Source organism: Carettochelys insculpta, chromosome 6, assembly GCF_033958435.1.
Source record: "Carettochelys insculpta isolate YL-2023 chromosome 6, ASM3395843v1, whole genome shotgun sequence".
Taxonomy (NCBI): domain Eukaryota; kingdom Metazoa; phylum Chordata; order Testudines; family Carettochelyidae; genus Carettochelys; species Carettochelys insculpta.
In genome coordinates, this window is record NC_134142.1 from 120891347 (window position 1) to 120907203 (window position 15857).

The 15857-nt window shown below is 53.1% G+C and overlaps 1 protein-coding gene across 1 annotated transcript; it reads right to left on the reverse strand.

The window, feature by feature from the left end:
• Positions 1-398: 398 nt before the first annotated feature.
• Positions 399-3804, reverse strand: LRRC55 (leucine rich repeat containing 55). Its single transcript, XM_074996066.1, has 2 exons — positions 3135-3804; positions 399-634 (listed from the first exon to the last, which is right to left on the reverse strand). The coding sequence occupies exons 1-2, from the start codon at positions 3802-3804 to the stop codon at positions 399-401; spliced, it is 906 nt and encodes a 301-aa protein (XP_074852167.1).
• Positions 3805-15857: the final 12053 nt, after the last annotated feature.

Consider the following 15857-nt stretch of genomic DNA (forward strand, 5'->3'; position numbering starts at 1 on the left):
GCAGGACATGAAGAAGAGGACAACAGGTGACCGGTGTGGGTTGTGGCAGCCCCTCCATGTTTCGAATGGCGTCAGGCCTGGGCTCGTCCAGTGCTGCCGGTAGCGTGAAGGGGCTAATAGAAGGCACAGCTAGAGCTCCCTGCTTCCCAGCTCTTCCCAACCCAGGCACCGTGGCCAGGGCTCCAGAGGGAATGGGAGCAGAGATGGGCTGGTGTCCCCAGACGGTTGCCACTGGGGTTAGATGATAGAGCAGCTTGTGACGGCAGTGGTGCTGTTGCGAGGCGGACGGGGCATGAATCGCAGTGGAGCACAGTCATCCACCCCCACCCCTACCCCCAGCCAGGCAGCCCCAGGTCTCAAGGGGGTCTCCCCAGTCCCTGGGGGAGGGGCACTGCAGGCTATATCTCCTCATCCTCGCTGGCCTTGCTCCAGCGGTGACAGCAGTTGGCGGTGATGCCCAGCAGGAAGTTGGTGGCCACGGAGGCAATGGAGACCACGAAGCCCACGAAGGCAATGAAGAGATAATCGTCCAGCGTCAAGGTCAAGTGGCAGGCCTTGAAACTCTCCTCGGTCAGCGAGAACAAGGGGGCGCCCTCCACCTCTGGTGGGGCCCGGCACTCGGCCAGCTGGGAGTCTGCAATGAGAAAGAGGTAGATGAGAGCAAGGAGAACTTCTGGTACTGAAGGGAAATTATTCCCCTCCTCCACACGGGCCAGGTTGGCTCTAGCAGGTCCAGTATCTCTTCCCAGCTCTGATGCGAGCTCCACGGGTGAACCTGGGCAAGCCGCATAGCCCGTCTTGCTTCAGTTTCACCGCTTGCACAAGGAGGCCGATCAGCTTCTCCTCCTGCTGCAAAGGGCTTGGAGATCTTTGAACAGAAGTCAACAAAATCTGACCCTGGCTGGTTGCTTTCACTGGAGTTTCTGGGTGGTAACGATGATCCCCCATTGCACTCTGGCCCTCTGAGGTAGTCAGAGGTAGCTGTGCCGCCATTCACTGCCCCACAGCATCACACTGCCAATAATATCCCTCCAGTGCAACGTCAGTAGCCCCAGTCGTGTCACTTTGGTTGCAGTGTAACGTCAGCACAGGGCAGCCTGGAAAGCTGAGACCTTTGCCAAGCCCCATCCGATACGAGGTCATGGAAGCTGACCCCACCACCATGATACAGCTCCAGGGTGACTGCACCAGGACGCGGAGCTGTCCCACGTGTCTATTCAGTGTTGGTGTTTCCAGTGTCTGGGGGCTCAGCTGGCAACACCCAAGGCCTGGTTTTCTATTTCCATCCCTGGTTGAATTCCACCAGAGCGGGAGTGTCCAACCGCCTCTGAAAATCAGACACAAACCGGGCCCCCAAAACTGGAGTTCCTCCAAGACTGTAGGGGTTTGGCAACAATATGTGCCCCTGGCGCCCTGATGCCAGGCAGATGGGTGTGAAACATATGGGTGGACAGATAAATTAGCTAGAACATCTCTACACCACACTATCACAACGGTAGGTCCCCTTCGCACAAGGGGTGGCCATCACCAGCCTCCGAGAAACATCATGATTCCAAGAGACAAGGTCACCAGATCAGACTTGGGTGGTGTTCTCCAGGTGGGGGAACCCCATGGCAGGTAGGAGAGGAGCCATCCCGATGTGGCAATCATTGCTGTTAATGAATCAACGAGTCCCCCCTTGGAGAACGGGCTGAGGACCAGCATTATGAGCGGCACCCAGCTCTGAGCATGCTTACACTGACAGTGAGGATCTACTGCAGCTTCAGGAACTCTGGGAAGAAGTCCCCCTCCCTCCTGAGCTCCTGCAGGAGGCAGCTTGTGTCAGCAGCAGCAGCAAGGGCAGGAAGAAATTAATAACAGAAGCCTCAAAAGAGGGCAAGGAAGCGGGGAGGAAATGCAGGCGGATGGAGTCCCATTGCTCCTTTGCCACGACCGAGCTAGGCAAAGCCACCCCTGACAAGGCCGGTGGGTTCAAACTGCTCCCACTCCCACTCCCACCTGGTTCGGTGTGCCTTTGTCCTGCCCCGTGGCTCTCCGTTCTCCATCCCTCTGCCCTACCTGCTCCAGAAACCCATTAGGAATTCCAGTCCGGGGCTCCTGACGCACACAGAGCTGCCAACGCCCTCCCACACAACAGTCTAGTCCTTCAGCCTGTCCTGCTATTTCATGCCTGGCTCCACCAACAGCTGTCCCGGTGTTCTTCCATTCCATCCCACTCATGCGGTGCTCGGGGTGCCCCTTGGTTCCAGCGTCTGAAGTGGGTGTGTGTGAGGGTTTCGTTCCCCTGGTGAGGTTGTGTGTGTTTCCTACTGGCCCATAACAGGGGCAAGGAGAGCTCAGTGGTTTGAGCATTGGCCTGCTAAACCCAGGGGATTGTGAGCTCAGTCCTTGAGGGGGCCATTTAGGGATTGGGGCAAATAGATGTCGGGGTGGTGCTCAGTCCTTCCAAGAGGGCAGGGGACTGGACTAGATAACCTCCCGAGGTCCCTTCCAGCTCTAGGAGATGTGTGTGTAATCTAAGGTGGGTGACTCAGTTTCCCTAGACACAGCATCAGGGCATAGGGGTGATGGGAGTTTCAGTGTGATGACTTCTCACATGTAGGCAATGGTCCTCCAGGCCCTATGTAACCTAGGCAATCAGGTGACACCTTTCTTCCCTGGGAAACAGGACAAAGGAAGGAGGAGGGGCTGGCTGGTTTGAATGGGAAGTGGGACAATCTCGTCCGGCTGGAGAGGAACAAAGGGGGCAGGGTCCTGGATTGGGGACCCCTTTTGGGCTCCTCTCCCCAAGATGGATCGTACGAATTGCTTCTGGATTCTGCCCTAACAAGCTTCTTCCACCCTGCGTCCCTGTTGCCTAATAACCTTCTATTCTCCCTGCCAAATGAGAGTCACATCTGACTGCAGATGGGGAGGTGGGGGGCAGGTCCCGGGGGTCCCCCCAAACTCTGTGACATCTGGCGGACTGCACACAGCTCCACCAGCGTCCCTCAGTTCCTGTCCAACTGCCCTTCTAGGAGAACCTCTGCCTGCGAGGTCCCCTTGAAGGTAATTCTCCCAATCCACCCCTGCTACCCCCTGGCTGGCCTTGGGAGGGGACAGAGGCCTTTCCCTTCCTGTCCTGGGCCACCTACCTGAGGTGCAGCGCTGGATGCGGTTCCTCAGCCACTTCAGGAGCGGCTCCATGGTGCAGCCACACATCCACGGGTTGCCTCCGATCTGCAGGGTCACCAGCCCCGGTAGACCCTCCAGGGCTTCCAGGCTGAGGAAGGACAACCCCCCATAGCTGAGATCTAGGTCCCGTAGCTGGGCCAGCCCCCGGAAAGCCTGGGGATGCACCTTCCGCAGCCAGGGGTTGTGGCTCAGGTCGATCCTCACCAGGCCGTGGGCCTCGAGGAACATGTTGGCGGCCACGTGGCTGAAGTTGTTGTAGCTCAGGTCCAGGTGGACCAGCCGCTTGGCGGTCAGGAAGAGCCCGGCGGGCAGCTCCACCAAGGAGTTGTTCCGCAAGTCCAGCACCTGCAGTTCGGTGTAGCAGGTGAGGTAGCCCGGGGGGATGGTGGCTATGCGGTTGTGCGCCAGGCTCAGGTTCCGAGTGTCCAGGGGCAGGTCGGGAGGCACCGAGAAAAGCCGCTGCCCACTGCAGTCCACCACCTGGTTGCGGCAGCTGCAGAGGACGGGGCAGCCGGCGCTGGCCCCCGAGAAGGCCATGGCCACCACCACCAGGAAGGGGGTCAGGAGCATGGCAGAGACACACTGGGACCGGGGCCCCTCTCCCCACAGACAGGGGCAGCTCGTGCCCATTTTAGTCAGCCAGGAGCAACATGGCGTCCGGAGGCGGTGGGAGTCACTCATGTGCAAAGGCGGCTACACGCCGGCTGCAGGCGGAAAGCGGGGGTTAGAACCATAGTCCGTCATGCTCCAGGGACACCGTCAGTAACGCCCCATGAGGGGTGGGCCAGGAACGACAGGGGTCCTTGCACGCAGTTTAGTCGACCGTTCAGAGGCCTGCTTACCGCCACCCTGTCAAGAGTGGGAAGTGGTGAGCAGAAAGAAATGTAGCGCTATCCATCCGTCTACACCCTCTGCTGCTCCTTCAGGAGACCAAAGCAGGGAGGAAAGCCACTCAGACCTGGGAATTTTAATTCCAGTTCATTAACGCCCTAGGGACAATGCCTTGAAACTTCCTTGTTCCCTTTCACGGGTTTGTCTGCTGGGAACCAGGCGTCCCTGAAGCCAAGATGAGGCCAGGCCGAAGGATTTAGCACCACAGAAACCAAAGGTGCATTTTAGTTGTAAAGCAAAGCCAGCTTCAACGCAGCAAGAGAGACCAGCCTCCTCCTGGAGACACGTCGTTCTCTTCAACGCCGGTGCAGAGCAAGGGCATTTGAAATCCAGATAATAGGTGCACCACATGGATGGCCACCATTCTGGATGCTTCAGCATCAATCTCGACCCCTGGAGTGTTCTGTGCCTGGGATAAATGCTCTTGAGATGATCAGAAGGAATTAAGGCTGGAAATCAGCCTGTTCTGAGGCTGTGATTTCTGCAGCACGGGAGGGGCCAGGCCAAGAGGACTGGGACCTCTAGGGGGATCCAGGAGGAACGAGAGAGGCTTGCAGTCCAGGGGGTCAGCTGCTAGTTTGTCTTTCCCTGCGAGGCTCCCTCCTGGTTGGCAGCGACAGGGCTCCCGCTGCTCGCCCTGCCAAGGGAATAGAGAAGAATCAAAGACTCAGCAACAAGGCCATTGACGGGACCCTTAGGATCACCTCGCCTGAGCTCTTCCTGAGCCAGGGCCAGGTAAGGGCCCCTGAGTGCCTCCTAGCACAGAGCTTTCAGAGAAACAGCCCATCTCCTTAGAAAAAGTCCCACTGATGGAGAAGCCACCACGATCCAGGGCAAATTGGCCCAGTGCCGAATCGCTCTACCTGCTAAAACCACACACTTAATTCCCAGGCGGAATTTGTCTCCTTCCGGCTTCCAGCTGCGGGAGGAGATGAAGGAAGGGCTGGGAATTGCCTTACACTCACCCCAACTTACTAATCAGCACCACGGCGTCAGCATCCCTCTCCATCCCTCCCCCCAGTTAACCCTGTCTCCCTCTGGTCCTTGTCTACGATCCCCCTTTCTTTCAGCCCTTGGCCCCAGCCAGCTGCACAGCGCCCTTCCCGTCTGACCTGCTCCCCCGGCCTTCACACCAGAGCTGTGACTTGCCCCTCCACCCCCACCTGCAGCTCTGGTATCTCGGCCCCAAGGTCCCTTCTGATGTGCCTCAGCCCTGACGTGCAGCCCGCCGGTGCTCTCGCAGCCCCGGGCCCAGGCAGCTCTGCTGAAGCCCAGGCCTGGGTTTTGGGGTAAGAGAGAGAGAGACATGCGGCCCCACCTGCTCTGAGCTTGGCAGGAACCCCCTCAAGCTGCAGGACCTGCCCCGGCAAAGGAAGAGCCAAACAGCGAGAGGAAGCAGCTGCCAACCCTTCTGAGCCTTCGGTCACACCCAGCAACTCCGGCAGATGCCCCACCGCCTCGCCAGGCCCCTCCCTGCTCTGCCTCAGTCCCTTGCTCTGCTGCTCTGGGGCCTCCACCCACAGCTCTGCCAATGCCACTGGGTCCTCCCCTGCAAAACCCCCTGGCGCCCACCCGCTGGCACCCCTGGTTCCTCCTGCCCTGGGCCCTTTCCCACCACTGCTGAGGCCCATCGGTGACCTGAAGAAGCCTCTGCTGTTCTGTTCTCCTTCTCCCAGCGTCAGCCTCCTGCCCTTTCTGTCTCGCTCCCCCTGCCTGGCCATCTTTCCTTCTCTCCATCTCTCTTCCAGGGACACGCCCTCCTGTGCTCCCACCTGGCCTCCTCTTCCACTCTCGCTACACAGCACCTCCACCCAGCCCGGCCCCATTCAGCCTATGCCGGCCCAGCCTCCAGCACCCCCTGCCTCTCAGGCAGGCAGGGCCCCAGCCACGGTTCTCCACCACCCACATCCTGCCCTCAAAGCACCGACCCTGGGGCCAAACAACCCCCTGTAGGCCGCACCCAACCTGCTACTCACGCCGGCCCAAGGAGAGATGTAAAGGAGCTGTGATGCAACGGGTCTCCCCTTTTCTTAGGCATCCCCATGTCCTTCAGCCCAGCAGGCATCCTTCTCCTCTCCTCAGTGGCTTCTGGCCTCTGGCTATCCGCCCCCTTTTCCCTTGTCTCTCCATACCTCCATCTGTCCCTCTCTTTGGAAGCGTGGGTGTGCAGCGAGCGGAGGGAATGGCCGTGTCTCTCCTTGAATTGCAGCAGCCGACGCTGCTGCTGAGTCTGTTAATTCAACCAGGTCTTTCCCCACCTCCTCCTCCTTCTTTCTCTCTCAATCTTCTTTTTTTTTTTTTTCCTCGAGGGCCAGGTACTGACGTGGTGCCGTCTCTTAGCAACTGCCTCCGCATCTCTGAGCAACAGGGGAGCTGGCTGCAGACCCCACTGAGCAGAGAGAGGGCTAAAAAGGAAGAAGCAGACGGCAGGGAATCGACGCCACCCCCGGGACCCTAAGGGCACAGGGACCGAGGGCAGCCACACACCCGGGGTTGGGGGGCAGCAGGCAGGCAGGCAGGGGTGGGGAAGGCAGAGAGCGGAGGGAGCACTGAGGCAGAGGGAGGAGATGCGAACAGGGATGTGGAGACAGAGGCCATGGAGCGAGAAGGGGAGAGATGGAAAAAGCAAAGGGGAAAAGGAATAAAGAAGGGCCGGGGCAGAAGATGCTGCCAGGAGGATGGAGGTGGGGGGACTGTGGCTTGAACAACTGGGGCTAGGAACCCACACAGGATGGGTGGGCAGGGGGTGGGCATGGCCACAAAGCCAGCCTAAGCAGGGCTATTATCCTCTCCAGCCAACTCAGTTCTAGCCTCCCACCCTCCCCTGCAAACCACGTTGGCGTTGCCCTCGCAACCTTCCCCTCCCCCGATGGCCTACGGCTGCCTCCTGGGGCACCTGGGCCAGTTATTCCCCAGGCATCTCCAGGCCGTTCTGCCTTCTCGGTGTGAGTTTGGCGCCCTCCCGGGGTGTCTCATCCTCTCCTTTCCCCCTGCTCAGTGGCTGGCATCCGGCTGCCAGGCAGACAGCGCAAGTCCCCTGGAGGCCAGGTGGTTTTGTGTGTGACGCTCTCCCTATGGTAGGCATTAATTGGGCTTTATTTGCTTTTCAGATCCCACCAGGCTTCAGGGGAAGCTCTGGAGGGTGGGTGGCGTGCAGGCAGTCATCCCAGCGAACTCTCATTCGCTAGGGAGGAAACTCAGCATCAGCGGCTTCACACGCACCAGCTCTGCGGCTGTCATGATTCGCCCTCGTTTGCACAGTCTCTGCCTACTTTGTGCCACCTTCTGTCCCGCTCGAGGGGCAGCTCCTCCAGTGCGAGGTTGAGGAGGTGGCCTGTGACCCCCTCTTCAAAGCAATGAGGAGTGTTGGAGGAAAAAAGATGCTTTCTGCAACATTCATTTTGTTAAACTTACAAGTTGGCCGTAAAGAAAACGGCAACTGACCCTGCGTGTGATTCCTGACAGGCGAGGAAGCTTTTTGAAGGCCACCTGGCATGGGACAGTCCACCACCGTGTTGAGAAGCCACATAGAAGCCTTTTCTGTATGACAGGAACAGGACTAGAGTTCACCCAGTGGCAAAACAACAGCTAACAAATCATATACTCTGGGTATGTCTAGAGTGCAGAAGATCAACCCCGTCAGGGTCAATCTTCCAGAGTTCAATCTCACGCAGCTGGTAGAGTCTATCGGAGGTAGGCAGTCAACCCCGTATGCCTCTGTGAGGACAGCCAGGTAAGTCAATTGCAGATAAGTCGATTCTAGCTACACAATCGTCATAGCTAGAATTGCATAGCTACAATAGATGACTTCCCTGATCCTTCTCACGTAACTAGAGCACAGCAATGCCCGAAGTCTGCAGAGGCAAACAATTCAATGATTCTTGGGGATGGCTACCAGCAATCAGGAAATCAGTTTCCTTTCCTCCTTTCCCTTGCTCTTTTGTGTTTCCCCTTTACGTCCACTTTGCCCCAATGTGTATAGTAATATTTTCAGGTATCCCTTAACCCAGTGTTTCCCGAAGCGTGGTATGTGCACCACTGGGAGTACGTGAAAGGATTTCAAGGGGTACGTGGCAGAAAATAAATGACTAAAAATCAGGAGATAAACACTGGAAGGGGGGTTCACCGTTAAGGCCGAAGAGCTGAAAGGGATACGCAAACTTTTTTTTTTTCTGGGAAACACTGCCTTACCCAGTCATTCTGCTGAAATTGAATCATAGAATCATAGAATGCTGGGACTGGAAGGGACCTTGACAGGCCATCGAGTCCAGCCCCCTGCCCTAATGGCAGGACCAAGTACTGTCTAGACCATCCCTGATAGACATTTATCTAATCTGTTCTTAAATATCTCCAGCGATGGAGATTCCACAACCTCCCCAGGCAATTTATTCCAGTGCTTGACCACCCTGACAGTTAGGAACTTTTTCCTAATGTCCAACCTAAACCTCCCTTGCTGCAGTTTAAGCCCCTTGCCTCTTGTTCTACCCTCAGAGGCCAAGAAGAACAAGTTTTCTCCCTCCTCCTTATGACACCCTTTCAGATATCCGAAAACCGCTATCATGTCCTCTCTCAATCTTCTTTTCTTCAAACTGAACTAGCCCAATTCTTTCAGCCTTTCTTCATAGGTCATGTTCTCTAGACCTTTGATCATTCTTGTTGCTCTTTTCTGGACCCTTTCCAATTTCTCCACATCTTTCTTCAAATGCGGCTCCCAGAACTGGACACAATAGCCCAACTGAGGCCAAACCAGCACAGAGTAGAGCGGAAGAATGACTTCTTGTGTCTTGCTCACAACACACCTGTTCATGCATCCCACAATCATGTTTGCTTTTTTTTGCAACAGCATCACACTGTTGACTCATATTTAGCTTGTGGTCCGCTATAACCTCTAGCTCCCTTTCTGCTGTAGTCATTCCTAGACAGTCACTTCCCATTCTGTATGTGTGAAACAATCCTAACATATTTCAATGTGATTATCTAACCCAGTGTTTCTTAAACTTTTTGTGATCATGGAACACCAAACAATAACATTTTTTCGTGCAGAACACCTTGAACATGCCACACGTGCGTCGGCTGACAACAAGCGTCTGACTGATGGCTTAGCTGCTATGCCGGCATGGCGCACGCGCAGCATGTCGTTGCTGTTGCTATGCTGCCGTATAAATAGGAGAAAAAGTCTGGGTGAGAGGGGCGGTTAGCACTATGTTGCTCAGCTTAGCTGCGTTGCTGGACTATTACCACGCTCTTCCGAGATGCAGAAATAATGATGAAGCATCTGACAAAGCAGGTCTTGGCCCACAAAAGCTGATGCTCCAAAATATCTGTTAGTCTATAAGGTGCCACAGGACTTCTTGTTGTTCTAGAAATAAAATCGTTTGAGTATTTGCCATTACTGTGATCATAAAATGGTTATTTATTACAAAACTTTGAATTATTTTTCCAAACTCTTGGGGCACATCTGAGAGTTGTCATGGAACACCAGTGTTCTGTGGAACACACTTTAAGAAACAACAGAAGATGGAAACAATAGAAGAACCAGATAGAGGTCATACAGCTAAAGAGAGAGGTGGGGAGCCCACTGACAATACAGAGATGATTTCACAACCCCCAGCTCTTGATAAGTGGGCCCTTGCCAGACAGAAAGCTGTCAAATTACATTTTCTTAGAAGCTTGAGGGCTCTTCCCTTTATCTGGAGGTGCTACATTGGATCGCCTTTCTAACAGCCCCAAAGGGCCTTATTTCAATACGACGGGTTTGAAGTTTGTCAGGATGTGATGGTATGTTTCTCAGGGCTTGTCTATACTATGGGGAAGATCGATCCCTTCAGGATCGATCTTCTGGAGTTTGAGTTCACCCGTCTGGCAGAAACACGTGAAATTAAAGTGCCAGTGGTTGGTGGTCTATCTCTGTCTTCCTCGATATCGCAAGGAGTAAGGGAGATTGATGGGGGAGTTTCTCCCATCAACCTCCATCTGTGTGGATGGCCAGGTGAGTTGACGGCAGATAAGTCAATTCTAGCTATGCCAATGTCATAGTTAGATTTGTGTATCTGCAATCAACTTTGTGTATCTGCCTAGTATAGACCAAGGCTCAGTTTATGGCTGCCCCATCTGCTTCGCCAAAAACCTTAGCTTAAGACCAAGGCCTTAGACTATCATATACAGATAGATTGTGATTCTGATTCTTTATTTTCTACATCTTGTAATTCGTAAAGTGGTAAGAATACACCTACAGTCTTTAAAAAAAAAAAAACCATAGGCCTGGAATGCTATATTCCAGTGAGGAGATCCAGGTTACAATCCCTGATTTGGAACTGGGATTTGGTCATGGGTCTCCCACAGTCTGGGTGGGGTTATTCTGGGATATGTTCCTCTTGTATTTTTTTCACCACACCATTGGAAAGGCCGTGGGTCCCCTGCCCGTTATGAGTTCCAAAACGTTGAAGTGGTTTGTGGAGTGGAAGTCCTTGTTTTCCAGCCAGCCCCAACCTCATGATCACCCACAGTGGCCTGCCATGTACACTTAGTGGGTCTGGGAAAACAGAACGAGTGATATTATATGCATATGGCGTCTCAGGCTGTAGCTTCACAAAGAACAAGTGGTCCTGTAGCACCTTAGAGACTAACAGATTTATTTATTAGGTAGTGGGCTTTTGTGGGGAAGACCCACTTCTTCAATTTGGAGTAGAGTCATAAGGCATATCCTCCAAGCAGAAGATGAGTCACCCAATATTACCCCCGGGGGCCTGTCAGAGCCCAAAGAACAGGAGGACTAAGACTTACCGTCCACAACCAGGTCAACAGTTTTATCCAAGACAGCCAACTGAAAGCCACCATGGACACTTGGTCCTTGTCTCTGACCAAGGAGATCAGGAGTCTGACAGTATCACAGCCAGGTGTGAAACCACAATTCAAGGGATCAAAGGACACCAGGTCCGTTTCATCCCAACTAATCTCTCCACTCTTGAAAAAAAACAAAAATTTAAAAAGTTTAGTGGCAGAACATCCTGGCGTGGGACTTCTCTGACACATGCAGCCAACCATCTTCTGGCAAGAGCTCCTGATACAGAAGTTGTGCTGGGGTGAATGAAGTGGAAGAGTGGAGGTGCGGCTTAGCTGGAGAGTGACGATGTGCCGACCTACTCCAGGTCCCGTGAGTGTGTGTGGGATTTGATACAGCGGGGGGAGTCGGGTGGCCCGGGACCAACCACCCCACCTTTATAGCAGCCTTATATAGTGTAGCAGCAATATGTGATTCAGTGTATCTACCTTAAAACCTGGGTTTCCACAGTATTATGAGTACCAGGAACAAAAACACTCCGACTGTGAACACCACAATGTCCTGTGGCTGTTCTCAGTCCCAATAATTCTCTATGCAGCTCCCGCTAGTCCAGCTAGTGGTATTTACCGATAGTGATTGATTCATTTATTCGTAACTACAATTACTTAACACTTGTCGTATATTTATTTATTTGGCATAGGCTAAACACTAGGTTACATATAGCTGTATATAATTACATGTGACTTACCAATAACATCCAATGCTCCCACTTCTCACCAACAACTACGTTACAGCAGCCCTTCAAATCAGAGATACGGCTTGGTTGGGACCTTTCATGGTGGTGACGTCCGGGTGATCAGGCCGGGGTCTGCTGTCTGGACTGGAAGTTGCTGGCCTCCGCCTCGTGTCCAGGAGCCCACCCCCTTATTCCTGCTAAATCACCTTTTATACTGTTTCTTACTTGGGGGTTCAATACGTGGCCAATTAATGCGTTTGTTACCTAATTTGGGCTTTCTATCCTCCCGGCCTGTCAAAACATGTTACAAGATTTCCTCTGTCCTCGGTCATTTTCCGAACCTCCCCTCCAGGACCCTCTGATGTTGCACAACCAAGATGTTCTCTTTGGGGGGCTTCCAGCTACTCGCCCCCGCTGTTCTCTTTGGGGACTTACTATCTGCTTGTCAGGATGTTCTCTTTGGGGACTCTCCAACTACTTGTCAACTTTCTGATTTCTTTCTCCTGGCCTGGCTTCAGACCGTCCTGCCGTTGTATGATAGCCTTCCAAGATGGAGTGTATGGTCATTCTGCCCTGCGAGTGAGGCCTGGCCACCAGGTGCTCATGCTCCCACAGAGAGGTGTGGCTACAATGGGAGGTTCCTAAGCCCTTGTTGTTGCCCATCTGCTGCAAAACTCATAGTGGCCATTGTGGTACAGTTTAGGGCAAATTGGCAGCTGCAAGTTATAACCATAGAATCATAGGGCTGGAAGAGACTGCAGAAGGTCATTGAGTCCAGCCCCCTGCTTCAAGCAGGATCAACCCCATCTAAGTCATCCCAGCCAGGACCTTGTCAAGCCGGGACTTAAAAACCAATGTGGGTAAGTGTAAGGTAATGCACATTGGAAAAAATAACCCAGATTACACGTACAACATGATGGGGTCAAATTTAGCTACGACAGATCAGGAAAGGGATCTTGGAGTTATAGTGGATAGTTCTCTGAAGACATCCACGCAGTGTGCAGCGGCAGTTAGTAAGGCAAATAGGATGTTCGGAATTATTAAAAAAGGGCTAGATAATAAGACAAAAGATATCATACTTCCCCTGTATAAAACTATGGTACGCCCACATCTTGAGTACTGTGTGCAGATGTGGTCTCCTCACCTCAAAAAAGATATATCGGCATTAGAAAAGGTTCAGAAAAGGGCAACTAAGATGATTAGGGGTTTGGAACGGGTCCCATGTGGGGAGAGGCTAGAGAGACTGGGACTTTTCAGTCTGGAAAAGAGGCGATTGAGGGGCGATATGATAGAGGTATATAAAATCATGAATGGTGTGGAGAAAGTGAATATAGAAAAATTATTTACCTTTTCCCATAATACAAGAACTAGGGGACACCAAATGAAATTGATGGGCAGTATGTCCAAAACTAATAAAAGGAAATTTTTCTCCACACAGCGCACAGTCAACCTGTGGAACTCCTTGCCGGAGGAGGCTGTGAAGGCCAGGACTCTATTAGGGTTTAAAAAAGAGCTCGATACATTTTTGCAGGTTAGGTCCATAAATGGCTATTAGCCAGGGGTAAAGTATGGTGCCCTAGCCTTCAGAACAAGGGCAGGAGATGGATGGCAGGAGATAAATCACTTGATCATTGTCTTCTGTTCTCCTTCTCTGGGGCACCTGGCATTGGCGACTGTCGGCAGACGGGATACTGGGCTGGATGAACCTTTGGTCTGACCCAGCATGGCCGTTCTTATGTTCTTATCAGCTCTCTACGTAACGCATTCCAGTGCTTCACCACCCTCCTGGTGAAGTAGTTCTTCCTAATATCCAACCTACGCCTCTCCCTCTCTAACGTCAGACCATTGCTTCTTGTTCTGCCATCTGACACCACCGAGAACAGCTTCTCACCCTCCTCTTTAGAGCCCCCTGCAGGAAGTTGAAGGCTGCTATTAAATCACCCCTCAGTCTTCTCTTCTGTAAACTAAATAAGCCCAAATCCCTCAGCCTCTCCTCATAGGTCTTGTGCTCCAGCCCTTTCATCATTTTTGTTGCCCTCGGCTGAACCTGCTCCAGCAAATCCACATCCTTTTTATACTGGGGGGGCCAAAACTGGACACAACATTCCAGATGTGGCCTCACCACTGCCGAATAGAGGGGAACGACAGCCTCTCTGGATCTGCTCGAAATGCTCCTCCTAATGCACCCCAATATGCCGTTAGCCTTCTTGGCTACAAGGGCCTGCTGTTTCCTCATATCCAGCCTTTCATACACCATAGCCCGTAGGTCCCTTTCCACTGTAGCCCTAATGCCAGACTCTGCACTGGAACAAGGATGGGTTAGAACCATTGCTCACTGGTGAGAGCATTTGTGGAGCTGGGCGGGAAACAGATTTCCCATTCCATGAGAAATTCTGCAAAATTCCCTCCCCCACATGCACCGCACCTAGCCTCATCAGCTGTGACCAATATGGACTGTGGCTTGTCCCTGAGGTGCGGGAAAAGATAGCGGCTGCAGCTGGTCACATTGGTGGGTGCCCTGAACAAGGACAGCTGAGACCCCCAGAAGGGCACCGTGGCTAGTGGGGCAGAGTGGGACTGGGGACGGGGTCTTGCTCTGACTGCCATCCTGGTGCTTGCCTACTAGGGGTGGGGCACAGGATCCCGTAATTGCCTGGGGGCTGTTGGCTAATCCACCACTGTCCCTAAGCAAGGCCTGAAATGTAGGACTGAAAGGATCTTGTTAGATCGCCCCCCCTCCAGCCCCTTAAAGGAACCCCAGGGGTTCCCCAATCTTGCCCCCAGAGCTGCTCGTTCTCTTGGTTTAGAGGAGACCATCCTGTGTTACCAGACCACGCTTCCCAAAGCAGATGCTCTGAGCACGGTGACCTGTCCTCTGCCCCACCGCTTGACTGCTTCTCTGCAGAGACCTGGGAGAAGCAGTCAGGCAGCAGGAGCCAGCTCCCTGGCTGCTAAACAGCAGTTGTCAGGTCCTGGGGAGAACTGGGAGAGTAAGAAAGCAATCAGGCTGAAGAGATGCCGGGGGAGCCCCTGGGGTTTCAAAAGGGAGGGTCTCCTGTACAGTCGGGGTGGTTTTGCAAATGTGACGTCCTCACTGACCATGGCTGGCCGCTGCAGGAATTGTCCCTGCTGCCACACACTCTCTCTCTCTCTCTCTCTCTCTCTCTCTCTCTCTCTCTCTCTCTCTCTCTCTCTCTCTCTCTCTCTCTCAGCCAGAAGCCCAGGAGCTGCAGGGGAGGCTCCCAGCCTGCATTGCTATCAGCATTGAAATCAGTGGCCTCCACCATGGGTGGTGCTCTGCTGCCACCTGTTGGCCCGTTGGATGAGCAGCAGCCAGGAACCCATCTTTGGGAGCGCCCCAGCATTGGAATTTGAGGTGCAGGGGATTCAGCAGCACCCCCTGCCTGGAAGTGATACAGGTTGAACCTCTCTAATCCAGAATGCGCTCTTGGAGTATTCAAATTGCTTCCTTCAATCTAAGGTCTTACTCCATTGCCCAGCACCATGGTACAGGTTGAGCCTCTCTCAAATGGCACCCCCAGGATGTGATGGGTGCCAGACGAGAGAATTTTCCTGACCATTGGAGGTCAATATTGTCTAGCAAGATTACCAGCACTTCCACTGCTTACTGGGCTCTTAGAAGACATTTAAGGGTAAATTACAGCTAAATAATGGCACAGAACACTGAGACCCAGGACTGGTGGCTGTAAACAAACTTTATGGGACCGTGGGAAACTTGGCCACACCCATGATAAGTGGTTGCCTGGGTAACTAAACTCATGCCGGATTATGGATATTGCCGGTTGAGAGAGTTCTGCATTAGAGAGGTTGAACCTGAACCTGGCTTCTTAATTCATGAATCAAGCTAGGGATGAGCTGAGGTTGAACTGGTTCCTATCAGGTCCTCTCCATCCTGCTCTTAGCCCAAATAGCTGAGGAGCCAAGAGATGTCAGTGTTGTATCACATGGGAGTTTATAGGTGACTTGGGGATCTGGGCCCTGCAGTGTCTCACACCACAGAGAATGATGTTTGCACAGAAAAAGCAATTACCGAGCATGTTAATACTTTTCCTAGCCATGTGTTAAATGCATGCATATGTTTTCATTTAGATCATGTCAATGGTGCTGCAGCCTGGGCAAAAACTACACTGTGCCTCTGGTAGGTTCTCCTCTGAGATGCTGGTGATCAGATGGTTGAGGATGACTCGAGCCAAGATCTTCCCAGCAGTACAGAGGAGGGAGATGCCCCAGTAATTTCCACAGTCAGCTTTGTTG

Bases quoted from the DNA above. Each gene is read 5' to 3' on its own strand.
- LRRC55 (XM_074996066.1), bottom strand. From the start codon at position 3,804: ATGGGCACGAGCTGCCCCTGTCTGTGGGGAGAGGGGCCCCGGTCCCAG. The intron at 635-3,134 runs GTAGGTGGCCCA...TTCTCATTGCAG, and splicing joins CATCCAGCGCTGCACCTCAG to ACTCCCAGCTGGCCGAGTGC.